Source organism: Parasteatoda tepidariorum, chromosome 1, assembly GCF_982258835.1.
Source record: "Parasteatoda tepidariorum strain Cologne lab strain chromosome 1, Ptep-v5.0, whole genome shotgun sequence".
In the NCBI taxonomy this organism is placed as follows: Eukaryota; Metazoa; Arthropoda; class Arachnida; order Araneae; family Theridiidae; genus Parasteatoda; species Parasteatoda tepidariorum.
In genome coordinates this window covers 116,995,635-117,014,490 of record NC_141755.1, presented here as the reverse complement: position 1 = coordinate 117,014,490, position 18,856 = coordinate 116,995,635, and the positions used below count along the sequence as shown (strand labels likewise).

Here is an 18,856-nt window from a genome sequence, read left to right as displayed (position 1 = left end):
ATAATGATTTAATGAAATATACAGAAGCATTCATGTGTTTGTGTGACTACAGTACTTTTAACACCTTAATGATAGACTTTTTTTTTGCATACCTGTTTCCTAATTTAGAATGAATAAAAATATAAGTTTCTAAATGCATTCTTTAAATCTATGGCAACATTTTTCAAAAAACTATTAAGAAATTACTCTTATAGCAGATATACTTTGACTTTCATTTTATTTAAACTTATACTTATTAACCTGAAACTTATGAGTCAAGACATATATGGATGGGTACACGTACAATTAATGTCAAGGAACAAAAATTAATAAAATATTCTTAAAGTAGATTGTAAAATTATTATATGTCAAAAATTAAGAAGAAAAAGAAATTAAAAATATTTGAGCCTGCTTTTTTAAATACTGTTGTTTCAAAATTCTAGCGTATAAACTTTTGCTTGAATGCAGAGTGAAAAATTATTGATTCTGCCGTTAATGAAAAAAATATTACGAATACACAGAAATGGAGATTTTATACATCAATTATATTCAAAGTTCCAAGTCATTTATAGGATTAAAACACAGGTTTTCACTGATTTTCAATAAAATTTCAAGATTATAAATCGATTAGAAATCATTAAATTTCAAGATTATATTTCTTTAGAAACATATATATATATATTTATTCAAACTAATTTTTTAATAGGATATATGCCTAATATTAATTTTTGTAAAATGTATTTTATTTCCCTAGAAGGGTTTTACACAAATATAAATATAAATTATAGACAAAAGCAATATTTTGCATAAAAACTAGAAACTGAAAAACTCAATGAAACATGATTTATTAATAGAGTCATATCAATCATATAGTCTGCTATCAAACTTCCTATTAATGATTAAAAACCAACATTTATTTATACAGAAAACTTAATTTTTAAGAAATTTTATTATCGATCTGGATTTATAGTTATATTTAAGAAAAATTTTTAATCCGTAAACTGTCAAACAAAGTATTTTTTACAAACTAACATTCTAATTTCAAATGTTCTAAAAAGATTCAACTATGCTACAGTAAAATTTTAACAAAAAAAAAAAAATTATAAATAAAAATAATAGATATTGAACTTATTTATTTTGAAATCCATTGGCTACATATTGTTACTGTTAATTTTAAAATTGATTATTACATTCAAGGTTTGTTACAAAATTTTTCTAGGTTTTGGCCATACATTGCATTTCCCGACTCTTTTCTCCCCAAATAAAATTCCCAGACATTTCTAGGTCATTCTTATCCAGTGAAAACCCTGATATTTAAAAGAACAAAAACACAAAAGCACATGCAAGCATTTCTAATTATTTAATTATTAGAAAATGCTGTTGCAGTTTTAGTTAATTTACGTTGTACTAGAGCTGCACAATGAGCTATTGGCGACGGTCTGGGAAGCATGATCCTGATCCAAATGGTCACCCACCTGCACACTGACCGCAGTCAGTGATGCTTGACTTCGGTGATCAACTGGGAACCGAGTCTCACAGTTCACTGCGGGACTATTAGAAAATGCAGATCTGATTTTGCCTCATTTATTTTTTTGCTACAGAAACAATTATAAAAAGATAACACAAATTAGTACTTTAATTTCGATAAATTCAAAAATTCAACAATGTTATTACAGAATTTTAACAACAAAAAAATAAAAAAAATTTTGAACTTATTTACTTTGAACCTTATTGGCTATTTAGTGCTATAGTCTAATTCGAAATAGGTTGTTTAGTTTCTAGGTTTGCTGAAAGATTTTTCCAGGTTCTAACCTAACATTGTATCCCCTAACATTGTATGTAACATTCCATCTCTTATTTTTCTTTAAATAAAATTCCAAGACAATTAAAAGGTTTTTCTTAGTCTATAAGATTTTTGATATTTTAAAGAATAAAAACATAAAAGGATATGGAAGTACAATTAAACCCCTGAATAGCAAAATGTCTAAGAACCCAGCAAAGAGTCTTCTTTTAAACAGAAGTTCACTATATCGAAATTCTTTGAAAAATTATTTTTTAGCATATGACATTTATAAATATGTGTGTGACAAGAATGATTTCGAAAATGCATTTGCAGTTATCAGCACTTAACAGATACAAATTCTTTAAGACAACATTTAGTTTTCATATATATTTTTCAAGTTTTTTTTCCTACTCTAAATGACTAATACTAATCAATAGATGTAGAAAACAGTGGATAGAATTTTTTCCCCTTCTTTTTTTCAAGGAGATTCCATATTTTCAAGTTTTGTTTTGAATACAAGCACATTAAGCAACTATATAAATTTAACAGAAAGTAAATGTAGGCTTATGCTTTTTTCTGCAGGACAGACAGTTTCAGCTTTGCAATAATTTTAAACCCAAGAACTTCAAGCCTCCTCATTAACAACTCACGGCCCTAAATAAAGCATAATTTTTTTTCAAAATATAATAAACATCATAGATGACTTTTTACTGCTTCATACATATTATATCAGAGCTAATGTTGCTACAAATATTATTCTCATAGAAATTACTAATTTTCAAAAAAAAATTCTTGAAAATTTCTACAATAGTTAATAGTTAGCAAAGCACAATTTTCATTACCAGAACAACAAAACTAGTTATAAGATCAGGAATTATAAACTAGTAATAATACCATGAAATAATCTGAACTGAAATACACTTTAAGAATATTTAAGGTTTAAAAATAGTTGAAATTCAAAGCTAGAAGCTAATGTGAAAATAAATGGCTGAAAGTATAAGGCTTTGATATCCTGCCAGATTGTCATGGTTATTGACATTATATTTTTATAGACATAAGAAGTGTAACAAAATAAATTTAACTGCACAAGCAACTCTCATGATTTTAGTAAAATGCAACTATTATTCATAAAATAAAAATTCTTCACAATTTAAAAGCATCATTGCCTTGAATTACAATAAATTTAAGAACTTACATTGACATTTTCTTGATCAGATCTTATTCTAATGCATTTAATTAAATTCAGAATAAGCATACAAGACATTGTTTGAATTGTAGTTACTAAAGATTCATCATGAACATTTTTTGAGAACACATTTACAGCCTTAGCCAGAACCTTCAACTATAAATGTTGTCCTACATGATGCACAAGATCAGCTAAAGTACTATAAGCAAGAGGCCTAAAAATATACAAGATTCATACATTAAAATAAGTAATACTACAGTCAGAAAAGGCAATTAAAGAGCTGTGAAACATAATACATTTAACAAAAATTATAATTTAGAATATATTTTCCAAGCCTCATAATAAATCAAAGAAAAAATCAGAAAAATTTTCAAGAAAAAAAAATCAAGATATACTTTGGAACAGTACACATTGTTAAACTAATTTTTTAAAAAAAAGCAAATGACAAAGTAAAAAAGTATATTTTGTTCTACTAAAACAAAGTTCATTAAATGTTACAAAATGTTGGCTGTTAAAAATTTAAATAAAGTTAGAGTAGAATCAATTAATGCATAGGCAAAATTACTATGATACTGAGATACGAAATACACTATTTTGCAAAAAGGAGAGAAGAAAAAACTTATATTACAATACAAAAATTGTCATTCTATAAACCTTTTCTTTTTCCAAGTAGTTTATTATTATTTTAAACAAAATGAGATAATTCAAAGAGCAACTAAAATCTAAGTGCTTCTATTAGCCCACAGACCACACAATAAAAGATCTCTAATATATGTAGTTGGTAGACGGTCCCTAAGTTGGAACAGCTAAATTTTGAAATTTTTACTAGCATCATCAATCTATATTAAAATAATAAATAAAAAAAAAATTTGAAAACCAAAATCTCTTTATTCTACAAATCAAATCTTTTAAAGTTCATGCTTGTAGAAAATGGGATGATCAGAAAATACACGAAAATCAGGAATATTAGATCAAAAAGTTAAAAACAAGATCAAATTTTTTTTTTTTTATCACGTCAATCTGAAATATTAGGATAACTGTGAACTCTAAGGTTTTTCAGGACAAGAAACATTGATGATGTTTTTGTGTCTCACTGAATCATCTCTTTCAGTTTAAAACAATTTGATAAGAAAATAAAAAAAATTTGTACAAATAAATTTATTGCAGATAACTTGAAATACAAAATTTAAAGCAGAGGCTTAGAAGATTATAAAACTAGATGCCAAGTAAGAATAACAGAACACTTAATTAGGAATAATATATTTGACAAATTAGCATTTAGAGGATACTTTGAGATTTGCAATAAAACACAATTCATTAAATATTGGTATGTTAAGTAAAGCAAAAACAGAGTTTAAAAAGTCACAAAATCTCTTTAATTAAACTTTTATGTAATTTTTTCAAGCTGTTATATTGTAGATATTTTTAGCATCTCTGCATATTATGATTTATTCATTTCAAACAGCAGTAAATAGATAAAATAAACTGATTATATCTTAATTTAATCTAAATTTTTAACAAAACACAAATATGTTAGAATTAGAAACTTAAGAACCTATATTAAAATTAATTATCTCCCTCTTGCAATTGAATTTCTAACTATATAGAAAACTGTAACTTCTCTTGAAAGAAGGGTTAAAATAAATTAAAAATAAATTTTCTTCGCAATTCCCCCCCCCCCTCTATTAAAATATAGATACTGTACTGGATATGACAGAAACAAACCTATTAATTGATATATGAAAAAGTGCTTGATAAAATAACTAGAGGAAATGAGTTTAGAGTTTTTGGAAAAAGCATACAACCCTTTTTTTGCCTTTCAAAAAACTTATGAACATTTCTAGTTTGAATTCAAGTTTTTCTCAAAATAAACAGAAGTTTTATATAGATTTTTATTACAATAAACCAAACATTAAAAAAAAATTCCAGATAACATATGGGAATTCGTTAAATTAAGGTTAGCAATCTTATTCAAAAACTCTAAGAAGTAACTGCAACAACTGTATATTTTCAACAGTAAAACAGGATGATAGACAAGACTCAATATTCTAAAATAAATATCATTTGTCATCATAAACTCTTTTAGAGAATGATTTTCTTTAAAACAATAGTAATTTCGGTTGAAATTATGTTTAAAGTGAAACTTAAGAAATGGAGAAATCTGTGAGTTTGGTAAGCTCAGCTCCAAGGAAATGAGATGCTCTAAATAGCAACTAGCAGTTCACGAAGACCCCTAATTTTCAAGTAAAATACATAAATTAAAAAAAAAATATTGAATAGCTCTTCTGGAATTGTTTGTTTTTAAACACTAGTGATCTCCAAAGCACTTTGAGCATTAGTCTGTTTTTGAATCATAAGCTGAAAATAATAAAATCATTTCCCCCCTTGTTATTTAATAGAAAAGTGGGTAGTAAGGAAATTTTGGAATATTTATCTCAGAAGCTCAACCCTTGGAGGGCTAATAACATTCCTGAAACTAAAAACCAATTAAATAATTAAAACTATTATAAATTAATGCTAATAATACATACAGCCCCCCTTTTTGTAATAAAAATAAGAATTTACTATCTCAGCTCTGTGGCTAAAATATGACGGGCTGCTACGAGCAATTCTTTGCACAAGTGGGCAACTTCTTGAGGACATAGATACAACAATCCTATCATTCCCTTAGCAAACCATGAGGAATGTTCATTCACAACATACTACAAAAAAATAATCAAATTAAAATCACCGCTGAATTAAATTATTATCATAATTTGAATTAAAATTAAATTTGCAACTAATTTAGGTTAATATTACTCAGATAAACATAAATACAGTGCATGCTGCCTATTAAAATCACATCCATTTTGAGAACACTTGATTGTAAAAAGCAGCAAATTTTAAAAACCAAAATGCAGGAAAAAGTAATTTCGAAGTTGAATTTTAAACTAAATTAAATTGATTAAAAACTAAATTGATTACTACATTTATGTTTTATTTTTACAAAACCTACATTTGACATTAACATTAGCTACATTTTTCAACTTAGAGGAGGGTTATAAAATATTATATTTGATAAGCAAAATTTCAAATTAAAAATTCACCATAGTTTGAAAGCATATAAGAGTTTCTAAAACATTAAATATCCTTTTCTTTTCTGTAAAGTTCATTTTAAGAAATCAAGAGCTCTTTTGAAATCCATTGAAGTTAGATTTACCTCATTGAATGATTGATGATCCTTGATATTGAATGATAGGCATTATAAAATTTTTCTTAGTACATAAATAGTTTTCTTTTGGATTCCTTTAGACTCTCTTTTTCCTAATTTTTTTAACTTTTGCCCTTCAATTTCAACACAAAATGCAATCAACACCAGAAACTTTGTTCATAGAGAACAGACAAAAAAATTATTATTTATATGTATTCAAAACTTGAGAATATAGAAAATTCTAATCATTCAAACAAAAAACAGCAAAGTTTTTTATTGTTATAAACAAAAGCCTTACAAAATGTTGTCTTTACATAATGGTAATAATAATTTTATTAGAAGATGGTTTTCACATAGTTTGATATTAAAATGATTCCGTTCTTGCAGATTTAATAGTAAAAAGCAGCTAATTTTACAATTCAGTGATTTTATAATTGGAGGTTTCAGTATTAATGATACAGTTAAATCACAGTAGTAAAAAATAAAATAAAATGGGCAGAAATTTTTTTTATGTTCACAACATAATAAAATGAATTTAATAATCAGAAAATATTCCAGTAGTCAGAATAGTTCAAAAAAAAATAAATTTCCTCCTTTATTTTGAACCAATAAACAAGTAAGCAAGGAAATATGGGGGATGGGGGGAATTAATCGAATATATCATATCAAGTTCACTTTATTTTTATTAGCATGACTTTTCAATTTATTTTCCCTTTTAATGAGTTCTAGATAATATATTTTGTAATATACTTTGCACATTACCTCTATTTAATGTTTAAAGAGCAAATAGTTCAGCATCAGGGCTATTTAATTTATAAAGTCAAAAATTTGATTCCTAATGCATTGTGCAGAATTTTTTTTATCATATTCTATGTTTCATTATACAATTACTAAAAAAATTAACTAGCGATTAATATGTTAAATGCAAAATGTATTGAAAAAATGAGCCTGGAAAATTAATTTTTCAACTAACATTATTAAGTACTCAATGTAAAGATAGCTCATTAATTTGCTTAACAGTAATCCCCCTGTTGACAACAAATCATTCATTCTGAAATCATTAAAGTGTAGTAAATCATTCTCACAACAGCCTGTTGTAGGTCAGGAGGGTCATAAAAGCTAAAATTCTACAATTCCTAACCAATGGCATGATTTTGTTAAGCAGAAGTTGCTTTTACTTCTTAACTCACACTTATGGATCTAAAGCTTCATGCCACGATTGAGTATCTATCCCCACTTCAGCACGTGGATAGCTTGGTGTCTTTGACCTCTGAGTCGATTTTGAAATCATATCTGTGAGTATTAAAGTGTCTTTTAACATGTTGAGGTCCACATCAGCCATCAGTGACAGACACTGAACCTTTTGTTTTGGCCGTGTCAGTCACCAGTGAATGACAATGTTTGATATAAAACCAAAAAAATTAACATTGTTTTAAGTAATTACAGAAAACTTCTTCAAAATTTGCTTAACTTTTATTTATTACAGATCACATTATTATTTATTTAAAATTTCTTAGTAATGTGCTCAACATTGTTATACCACATTAGAGTATTTCTAAGCAGCAAAGGGATTTCCTTAAAAATATGGGATAAAAAATATTTATTCAAAAAATAATGAATAATTCTTGATTTATTAGTCATTAACCTACTCACTTGATATATTCTAACTAGGTAAGCTAGAAAGGATAATGTTTTTATCTATGCAGCCATAAAGTTAACATAAACTTCTTTGTTGAACGATGGATTGCTCCTAAAATAAAACAAAACAAAAAATAAAATTTCTGCAAACATTCTGCATTTTGTCTGCTTTTTCTCCCCAAGAACAAATTAAATGCACAAAATTTAATGTTTAACTTTGTCCCACCTAGTCATAAACATAAAATTCTTTCACAGAATACAATTGAATGAGTAAAAAACAATAATGTAGAGTTTTACTGTATAAAACCACTCTGACTTGATCATTTGGTATAAAATATAAAATAAGTAAAAAAGAAAGACATTAAGGTATATTCTGCATGCAAATAGTTAATTTAAAAGTTTTTCTCTATATTTTCTACAATATCTTGGCTGTAAACATTATAAAAATGAAATTAAAATGACAAGCGAGTCAAGGATAAAAACAACAATCAAGATAAAAATCAATAAAATAGATTTTACAGCGAAAATCACGCAAGTTGACCATTTGTAATGTACCAATTTGATGGCCTAGTTTGAGAAGTGGTCAGTATATTAAGAGGTGATGCAAGAGTGGTGTTTATTATAGTCTTGGTATCCCTAGTGGGCCGATCACTTAATAGGTTACATTAAACTCCATAGTAAAATGTTTGTTTCAATTAAGAAAGTTTTATTTTTAATAAGTGTAACAATGTAATAAAATACATTATACACGATATCGTCAATATTCTTTAGACTATTTTTTGAGTTAAATATATGACATTGTTTTCGTATATTTTAATGTACGTATTTTTAAATATATCCTGTATTATTTATTTGTAATTGATAATTGTGTTTTTGATATTTATCATTGTTGAAAATTATAATATACTCAATATGTATTCAAATTTACTCAATATAAATCAAATATTGTTATCACTATAGTTAAGAATTAATGTTTTGTTGCTCAACTCTAGTAACTAATATGATTCTTGTGAAGTTTATTTGATAAAAATTTTGAATAGCGGAAAATATTTTTTGAAAACCAAAAATTTTCTTCGCTACAATTTTCAAATTTCCTTCTCTACATTTTATAATAATGAATAAAAGATAAACGTTTGTATTTCCTTCATATTGAGGGAAAAGAGTAGCACTTTTTGTCACAGAATTTACAGTGAAAATAAAATTTGACTTACTGTGCTTCATCTCAAAACTGAATTTTTTATTTTAAATACTTGATGAATTTTTAAATTTTTATTTTTTAGAAATTACCTTACTACATTAGATTGATGTTTACATCTGAAAAGATTAGCTAATAAAATGTTGCTATTTATAAACTTAGAATTTTGTTGCTTTCATAAAAACTTAAAGAAACTATGCAGATATTTTTCTCAACTTATATTTCCCCTGTATGTTTAATGTTGGAATTTTATGACTTCTCCTATACTGATTTTATTGATATTTTATTTTTATTCAAATCTTTATATTTTAGGTGGAAAATGAGGAAAACATATTGGTAGTTTTAAGAATAATCATAGAATTTCATAAGACCTTCAGGCCACCATGCAGCTTTGAAGTAAGAATGTGTTATTTATATGATTTATCTTTTTCAATGAATTTGCTTTTGTATTAATATATTTCACAAATGTACAGATTCATGGAAAACTATTTTATTAATCAACTTTTGTGAATTTTTGCATTACATTGATTGGAATGTGTTTCTGTAGGTTTATTAACTTACATTTGCACGGGGGAAAATATATTGACTTGAGTGGATCTTATTTAATAGGATACATAATATTACTAGTTATTTATCATTTTACATTACTCTGACTACTGTTTTTTTAATTATATATCTTATAAGAGATTTTTTTTTTTTTAGATTTTTCACTTGTTTGTTTGTTTAATTAGTTATTTTGCACTTAAAAGTTTAAATATAGTCTTCCATTACAATGATAAATGCTTCTATGAATAATTATTCATAAAATGAAGGAAGGAAACAATAGAGGAAAGAGAGGACGATAATAGTTGTGCTTTGAATCAATTTATAAATAAAGTTTATATGCCTGTATTTTGCGATATAAATGTCAATGATCACACAAAGTTAACTCATTTTAAATTCTTTGTACAGAAATTTCTTGACAAATTGTTCCTAAAATGTTCTTGTTTAAATTTCTCAAAGTTTTTAATAGAAGTTTTTTTTTATAAAAGAACTATATTCTTTTTAGTTTCTTGTTCAAATTTTGTGAAACATTTATGTGTTTTTTTTCTTTTAAATTTTTAATTAAAAATAATTGACTACAGATGCTTTCTTTTGTAGTGTCTGTTGCTTATTTAATCAGAATTGGTTTATGACAAACTCTCTATTGAAAAAGAAAAAATATTGTGTATAAATATTTAATACTCTGCATTGTTCAATATAAATACAGTTTTGTGATATATAAGCATGCTCCACCTTTATCGTGATAACATATGTAATTATAATAATTATATGAAGTATTTACCATATCGTATAATTATCATATATAACATCATGATATTAATTATGATTATATTAAAAAAGGCAAAATATTTGAAAGAGCATTAATGTAATGTATGATTATTAATAGTATGATTCTTAATAGCATCGTGAAATCGGTTGGTTACACTATCATGCTACATACCGATAGAAAGAAAAAAATATATTCTAAATTGTAACAAATAATTAAGCTTTTTTGATTTTCCAATTATTTTTAGATACAGATGTTTCTGCTTTATGTAAAGAATATTTACAAAGAACTGCCTAATCACTTGCATCTTATATTTGAACTACGGCCTACTCCAAATGTAAAAGATTTATCGGCAACTACGTTGGAACTTTAATTGAAAGAAACATTTACCATAACACAGATTCAAATTGAGAAAAGTGGAAAAAGAATCCCGAATTCAACTACCCAGATGGTGAGTAAAAATAATTTTAACGTCTGTGAATCAGTTTTATTAGTTATTAAAATAATCATTAGTTCATATAATATGAAAATTTCAAGTCTTGTGTTTAAAACCTTTTTAAATACATGTAGATTACATTATTCAATTTTTTTTTCGCTTTCATTTCCTGAGTAAGCAATAAAAATAGTTATTTGGCTAAACCATTATAAAATTTAAACTATTTGTCGTAGCCTTGGTAATATTTAAAAATTAGCTTATTCACTAGTATGAAAGGGTTTCCATTCCTAAAAAAGCCTTGAATTTAAATATGGTTTTAGGAGCCCATAAAAAGGTCTGTTTTTCTTTCTAAATCTTCTTAAAGCTCATTTTAATTTTGAAGACTTCAATTGCATTTTATAATTGTTTTCATTATTATTCTTAATGCTATTAAATTTCAAAAGTGATATTCAAGTAAAATTAAAAAGTTATGAAGTAACTTCATTTAAAAATTTAGTGTGAGGAGCATTTTTTTTTCCAATTAAATTCTAAAGCATGCTTAAAATCTTTTTTCTTGCTTAATTAATTTGAACTTCAGGTCAATTTTTAGTAGTATTTACTTTAACATCTCAAAAGCATGCATACATGATCTAAAAAAAATCATGTATGCATGCTTTCAATCTGTATAAGCCTTCAAAGTTAAGGGAAAATGTTACTATTATTATAATAGGGGTGCACTACCTTTTGAAATGAAGGGCCACATGCACAGCAGATTGACCTATGAAGGGTTGCATGCCCAAGAATTTAGACAGGCATGTTAACAGCAATTATAGGTAGTAATTGTTTTATAAACATCATTGTTCTAGGCACTAAATCCTTTTTATCAGTTAACCTTGCAATATATTTGTTTAAAATTAAATGCTTTTAAATGTTTAAAATTAAAAACTGATTACCCAAGGAAACAAAACACAATCAGAAAACCAGAATCAATTTATGAGAAGAAGAAGAAAACAGATAAATAGAAATAAATAAAAATAGGAAAATACATGTTTTTTTTTGTTTTTTTACCACATTACATAATGCAGAAGTCCATTTAAACATACATTTTAATATTAAAAATTTTTAACGTTCATAGAATTAAATTTGAAAAAGAAAAAAAAGTATTCTAGTTAATGAAATAAATGCAAGTTAAATTCTTTTGTTTATAGAAAGTTTGTAGGGTTAAAAATGATTAAAATTAAAACAAAATCCTTTCAGCGCGAAATAAGATTCAAGTAGGACATATCAATCTTCATACAGTTGGTGCTAAAACATTAATTTCTAAATAAATAAATTTATCAATATATGGGAAACTAAACAGCCAATTGCATTTAATGTAAAAGAAAAAAAATTGGTAAAAAAGTGAAAAATGAAACCAAAAAATAGGAGGCAAATTTAAATATCTAGAAAATGGGGAGGGGTTTAAAAAGGTTCCTAAAATTCGGTAGTCAAAATTGAATTGAATGCTGGGCTTAACGGCACAATGACTTTAACTGTGGCATATATAATCGGCAAAATTATGAAAAATGAACTGTCATTTCTGAAACTGAAAAAATAAATTTCGAATTCCCCATACAATGACATTCTGAATATAGCATTTTACTATATTAAATTTAAACCTTACTTTAAGCTCTCCACTCAATTCTGGCAAAGCTTTCAACTTACTTTCATCCTCTATAAAAGAAAAGAAAAGAGAAAATTTAAGTTATGCAATATAAAAATCAATAGAAAAAGTGAATCAATGACAGATAATTAAATAAAAAATAAAATAAGCTATAATTACAGGTTACTACAATAAATGCATAAAATATATTTGATCAAGGTTTTGCTTTAAAAAGAAATGTGGATTTGATTAAATTAAAAATGAGAAGTAAGAATATTTAAGTATGATTTTTGATCAGGTGCAGATAAATACTATGATTTATTTATAAGTATATAGTTATCTTTAAGTAAGTAAGATTTAAATAGATAAGTAAGATTTACTGATAAGAATATTACTTTGGTTATTTTATTTTTTGTGAATATCAATGTATGAGAATTGTAAACATTACCAACAAAGTAACATGAGCCATAAGTATATAGTTGTTCATTAGGTACATCCTTAGTACTAAATATAATATCTATGTAATCTCAAATAGTAAATTGCTATGAGAAATTTTCAAGTGAAAATAAATTCTGAATTTTCAATTCCCAATGACTATTGACTAATTATTAAACTTTCTTGCAACAGGATCTTTGAGCATTGATACATATGAGCGGTAAGTATTCATAACAGCAACAGGATCATTAATGGGTGCTGATACACTCATTACTGGTATCCTTGCCATGCTCAAGGACTCCAGAAAAAGCTATTTAATGATAAAACTCACCTCCAATTTTAACAATTCTATAAAAAAAAATGTAATATTTTTAAGAATTTGCATAAATTGTAAGGACTGCAATTATTTATAGGCAAAATTAGTAAACATGTATTAGAAATTTTAAAAAAACAGATATTATTCTGTTTTATAAGAACAAGAAATGTTATTTTAGAGTTTTCACTTAATGCCACTTAAAGCTTCAGTCTCTAGCTGAGTTATATTCTATAAAATAATATAAATACTGTTGACGCTCAATATAATGACCCCTCTGGTTCAAACAAAAGCAAATTTATAAGTAGTGCACATATTTACTTAGATTTTATACTAGATACATTATTCAGAAGTTAAAATCGAATTGAATGCTGGTCTTAACGGTACAATGACTTTAATAGTGCATGGGTAATTGTGAGCCCAAGTCAAAATTCTGGAAAATTTCTTGAGTTAAAAAACATTTAAACAAGGTTTTTTTCCTTTTTCTCAATAATTCTTAGATTACTTAAAATATATTAAAAAATTTTACATATACCTATATCATTTACACGTACCTATGATGACCCGGAGAAGTAATTAAAATTTATAAATATGTCTTTCTTTCTTGAGTTTATGATTATAATAACTATCTACTGATAAAAATGAATATTAATCATGAATATAAACTTATAAAGTATCTGGCGCTCCCTTACAAACAAATAAAATAAACTGTGTTTTTAAGTTCCACCTTTGAAAATTCAATTTCTGGAAACTTCTGTGATCAATGATTTTTTTAAACAACTGGACCTTCAATCTCCAGAAACTTCCGGATCACTGTTAGCGAAAAATCCGGAATTTTTCCGGAGCACAATCAGTCCAGATAGTGGCATATATAATCTACGAAATTATGAAAAATGAACTGTCATCCCTGAAACTGAAAAAATAAATTTTGAATTCCCCATAAAATGACATTCTGAATACAGCATTTTACTATAGAATTTACTATTAAATTAAAATCTTATTTCAAGCTCTCCACTTAATTCTTGTAAAGCTTTTAATTTACTTTCATCCTCTATAAAAGAAAATAAAGAGAGAAAATTGAAGTTTTGCAATATAAAAATCAGTAAGAAAAGTGAATTAATGACAGATAAATAAATAAAAAATAAAATAAGCTATAATTACAGGTTACTACAATAAATGCATAAAATATATTTGATCAAAGTTTAGCTTTAAAAAGAAATGTGGATATGATTTAATTAAAAGTGAGAAGTAAGAATAATTAAGTATGATTTTTTATCAGGTTCAGATAAATACAATGATTTGTTTATAGGTATATAGTTATCTTAAAAAAGAGACAGAAATGTTAAAGAATGATTTTGTATTTGATGTAGACAAGTAAGATTTATTTATAAGTATATTACTTTGGTTATTTTATTTTTCATGAATATCAATGTATGAGGATTGTAAACTTTACCAAAATAAAAAACATCAGCCACAAGTATTATTCATTAAGTACATCTTTAGTTAAATGTAATCTCAAATACTAAATTGCAATGAGAAATTTTTAAGTGAAAATAAATTCTGATTTTTCAATTCGCAATGGCTAATTATTAAACTTACTTGCAACAGGATCTTTGAGCATTGATACATAAGAGCGATAAGTATTCATAACAGCAACAGGATCATTAATGGATGCTGATACACTCATTACCGGTATCCTTGCCATGTTTAAGGACTCCGGAAAAAGCTATTCAATGATAAAACTCACCTCCAGTTTTAACAATTCTATAAAAAAAATTTAAATAATTTTAAGAATTTGCATAAATTGTAAGGACTGTAATTATTCACAGGCAAAATTAGTAAACATGCATTAGAAATTTTAAAAAAAAACAGAGATTATTCTGTTTTATAAGAACAAGAAATGTTATATTAGCTTTCACTTAATGCCACTTGAAGCTTCAGTTTCTAGCTGAGTTATATTCTATAAAATAATATAAATACAGTTGAAGCTCAGTATAATGACTCAGCTGGTCCAAACAAAAGAGAAAGAGATAACATGTGTTTGCTATATCGTGTTTATACCTATGTAGTGCACATATTTACTAATATTTTACACTAGATACCTTTTTAAAAAAGTAGAGTTTCAGTTATTTTGAGATTTCGAATCCAAAATCAAAACAATATATGACTACAAACTCATATTGCTTTAGGAACTGTAGATTTAATTTTTGCCTTTTACATGCTTACACTTTCAGATCTGGTCATTTTAAGATAATTTGATAAGAATAGGTAATCGTGGTAAGTTTGTTTTTATAATGTTTAGTACAACACATGCTGAAACTTTAGACAAAACAAATACTTTAATTAGTTCAATGGCACTTTTAATGGATAACAAAAAAAATTTGCAACTTTATTATCATTGTGTTACAAATTAAAACATTCTGATGCAAGCCAGTGAATTAAATTTGTAAGTTTTGTTATTCGCCAAAACGAAACGAACTTTAATTGTTTTAAATTTATTTTAAGTTAGAAGAATGGAGAGATCTCAAACAGTAAATAATGAATTTGAAGGCAAAAAGAAGACTTTAAAAAATAATTAGCTTAATGGCACCGTTGGAGAGATAACCAAGTAAATAAATTTCTACAATAAAAAATTAAAATAAGTCTTTACAATACAAGTCTTTACATGGTCAAATCATCAAATTCGTTTTGGAAATTAAAATAGACTTTCGATTCATTCAATTTCATTAAACTTTCTTAAGCTTAGACAAAATATTTTTTTAAGCTAAAATTTTTTATTTTATAATATTTAGACACAGTATTTATTGTTTAGGCCTTTATTGTGAGTACACAAACATATAATTTTATTATGTTATTATGTTTATAATCTATGTATAAACATATATTGTGTAAATAATTTATGTATGCAGCTAACCACTGAAGGTGCATAATCCTTTACCCTTAAAAATTTTTTGATTATTTATATACATTTTTATTTAAAGCATAAAACACTAATGAAAATAATTGAGAAACGAAATTACAAAATAATGAATAACGAAAGAAACAGTTATTTTTTTTAAAAAGAAGAAGAAAATAAGCAACACCTATATGGAAATAAGATATCAGAAGATTGTTAAGATGTTCGCAGACCCCTCTTCCATGCAGTGATATTGCAATTCAGTGGAGCTGTGACTGAGTTCGTGCAGAGGTACCACATTTGCTGCCTGAAGCAAGTAGCGTAAAGATGTTTCAAAACATAAAGCTTAGCTCAATCCTTGTTGTTTTTCAACTCATTATTAGTATAGCCAGTTGTCATTGTCTAGATGATGCCACAAGATGTTCCATAGTTGGAAGACTCAAGGCAGGCCAATCAAAGGCTACTTGTTGTAGGGAACTCAAGAGTTACGAGAATTGTGCATTCCTTCGACTGTGATTCACAAAAAAAGACTACCTCACATGGTGCTGAGAACATAATTAGGGGGTAGGTTCTCATTAGTGACAAGTCTAGATTTAGTCAACAACTTAGAAAAGCACATGTATAAATTAGTGACTTTTCACTTGCACCCAGTAAAGCGAAAAGTACTGTTAGTTATACTTCAACAGCCATCAATTTGGTTAAACTTAATTTGTTTACCCTCATATAAGGTTTATCAATTATGTAATATTTTCACACAGATTAACTAAGAAAACAGAATTTTATTTATAATTATTAGTTAAGTTTCTATATAGTAATAATGAAGGGAATATTTCCATGTCGTGATCTGTCATGACGGCTATAATCACCAAGGTAGCAAATTTATTTTAAACTAAAAGAAATAAACAAGTAGAAGCTTGTCTGAGAATGGCTATGAGTAATATCCTTTTAGTAGGCCCCCTTTTATAAAATTTTTTAGTTTCGTGAGGGCCATTGCCTGAAAGCTGCCAAAGCTTGGAATTTGTTTGGCTATAGATCACGATACAGAAATCTTCCTACAATGAGCTTCTTGATACAGCAAGGTATAATAAACTAACTGCAATAAGTGATTAAGGTAATAAAAGTTTAATAGGGTTGAAAAAAAATAGCAGGGGTCTGTCTAGGTTTTTCTGAGAGGTACCTATTTTGTGAAGATTTAGATATAAATTGTGAAAATTAAAAATTATATTAAAAAATCAACACAAAAATATGGATTTATCGCTTCTTACGGGATACAAAAATAAAATTTTAAGAAAAAGTATGCCTAAAGTTGAATTTGTGAAGGTACCTCTAAACGGTACCTAGTAAATTTGGCCTGGACAGACCCCTGACTAAGGTTAACCAATTTTAAAAAGGAAGGGGAAAAAAGGAATTAAAAAGATTATAGAAAAACAGTCATTGCAGCAACTTAGACTCATTGAAATTGTATAATTATAAAGATAAAGCAACTGCATTTATACCAGCACAGGGTTTGATAAACTTCCACGGCCCAAATGTAAAAAAATGCTACACAAAATTAATTTCTTCGAAAAATATCATTAGCATTTAAAAGTAAAATGCAAAATTGCTGAGCTTTTAAATAAATAATTCTAAACATGATTATGTTGAAAAATTAAAAAAACGTTATTGCGCTTATTATTATGAGAAATAAAAATAAAAAAGAACTCACACCATTCTTTAATTAACATTGACTAATGCTGATGCACATACAGGAATATTTCAAACTATTTCATTAAATAATTAAGGGTATGCTAACGCGAAATGTTCAACAAAGTCTGTTGTTTGTTTACGAACAGATTTCATGATTATGTAAAGGATCCGGTTGCCCATTTCTGCAAATGTTATTGACCAGTTCAAATGGAAATACTAAATTTGTTGTTGTTGCTCATTTGCGTCGCACTAGAGCTGCATAATGGGCTATTGGCGACGGTCAGGGAAACATCCCTGAGAATGATCCGAAGACATGCCATCACAATTTTGATCCTCTGCAGAGGGGATGGCTCCCCCGCTTCGGTAGCCCGACGACCTGCCGCGAAGTCGAGCACTTTACGGTAGAACAGTTTAACGAGGACCAAATCCTCACACCCTCGGTCCCTACGCAGGCTGATCCAAGTGCACACTGACCGTAGCCAGTGATGCTTGACTTCGGTGATCTGCTGGGAACCGTGTCTTAACGATCAGTCCACTGCGGGACATAAATTTGTAACAAGCCATTGTCACTACACGCAAAAATGAATCTCAAAGGCGAATTTTTCACTAATGAATGAATATTCGCTCATAATTTTCACCAATATCATGCGAAAGAAAATCTGATTCGCACACAGTGTTGCGGCGGCGAACAACTGAATCACCTACACGAATTCCGAGCTTCGTGGTTCCACATTGTTCTTCACTCTTTATCTGCACGGACTTATTGCTTCTTGGCTCCTTGTTGGTTCGGGTTGCTTTCGGCAGCATTGCTGTAAAATATTATTCACACTGAATACGAAAAATTCGAAAATGTGAATGGCTCAAATTTTAAAGTCATCTGCGGTGACCAGCTTTGCATCGTGGTTCAACGCTTCCTCTGATTTCTCAGCATTAGAATTTTATTGTTGTTGTTGTAGTTCATTTACGTCGCACTAGAGCTGCACAATGGGCTATTTATTTATTTATATTTATAACAGTCGTTGAAAAGCCGACCCAATTCTTTTGGGTTTACGACTACTAATGCTCAATTCCGTAACCTTGTAATTTTAAACCAATCCAGAAGACAAGGAAACTCCTGGATTAGTACTCCCAGAGGTACGATTTGTCGTGGGAACATGGAGGACTTTGAGACTCGACAGATTTAACGTGC

At 27.3% G+C, this 18,856-nt stretch overlaps 1 protein-coding gene and 1 long non-coding RNA gene across 8 annotated transcripts in view; one reads left to right on the top strand and one right to left on the bottom strand.

Annotated features, from left to right (window-relative positions):
• Nucleotides 1–18,116, bottom strand: part of LOC147816764 (transformation/transcription domain-associated protein-like) — a 39,944-nt gene extending 21,828 nt beyond the window's left edge. Inside the window, exons 1-7 of one of the 7 annotated variants that reach the window (XM_087150956.1) lie at nt 17,687–18,111; nt 14,685–14,849; nt 12,359–12,408; nt 7,792–7,888; nt 5,514–5,650; nt 2,958–3,162; nt 1,583–2,416 (exon numbers count right to left, since the gene is read on the bottom strand). In XM_087150956.1, coding sequence (XP_087007082.1) covers nt 7,853–7,888; nt 12,359–12,408; nt 14,685–14,790 — 192 coding nt within the window. In that variant the 5' untranslated portion in view covers nt 14,791–14,849; nt 17,687–18,111 and the 3' untranslated portion in view covers nt 1,583–2,416; nt 2,958–3,162; nt 5,514–5,650; nt 7,792–7,852. Of the gene's footprint in view, nt 1–1,582; nt 2,417–2,957; nt 3,163–5,513; nt 5,651–7,791; nt 7,889–12,358; nt 12,409–13,269; nt 14,137–14,684; nt 14,850–17,686 lie in introns of those variants that run through there. The other 6 variants (XM_087150947.1, XM_087150953.1, XM_087150960.1 and 3 more) reach the window with 6 other exon arrangements.
• Nucleotides 8,960–11,560, top strand: LOC147816765 (uncharacterized). Its single transcript, XR_015429050.1, has 3 exons — nt 8,960–9,367; nt 10,528–10,731; nt 11,426–11,560. It is a non-coding gene; the product is annotated as an uncharacterized LOC147816765 (long non-coding RNA).
• Nucleotides 18,117–18,856: the final 740 nt, after the last annotated feature.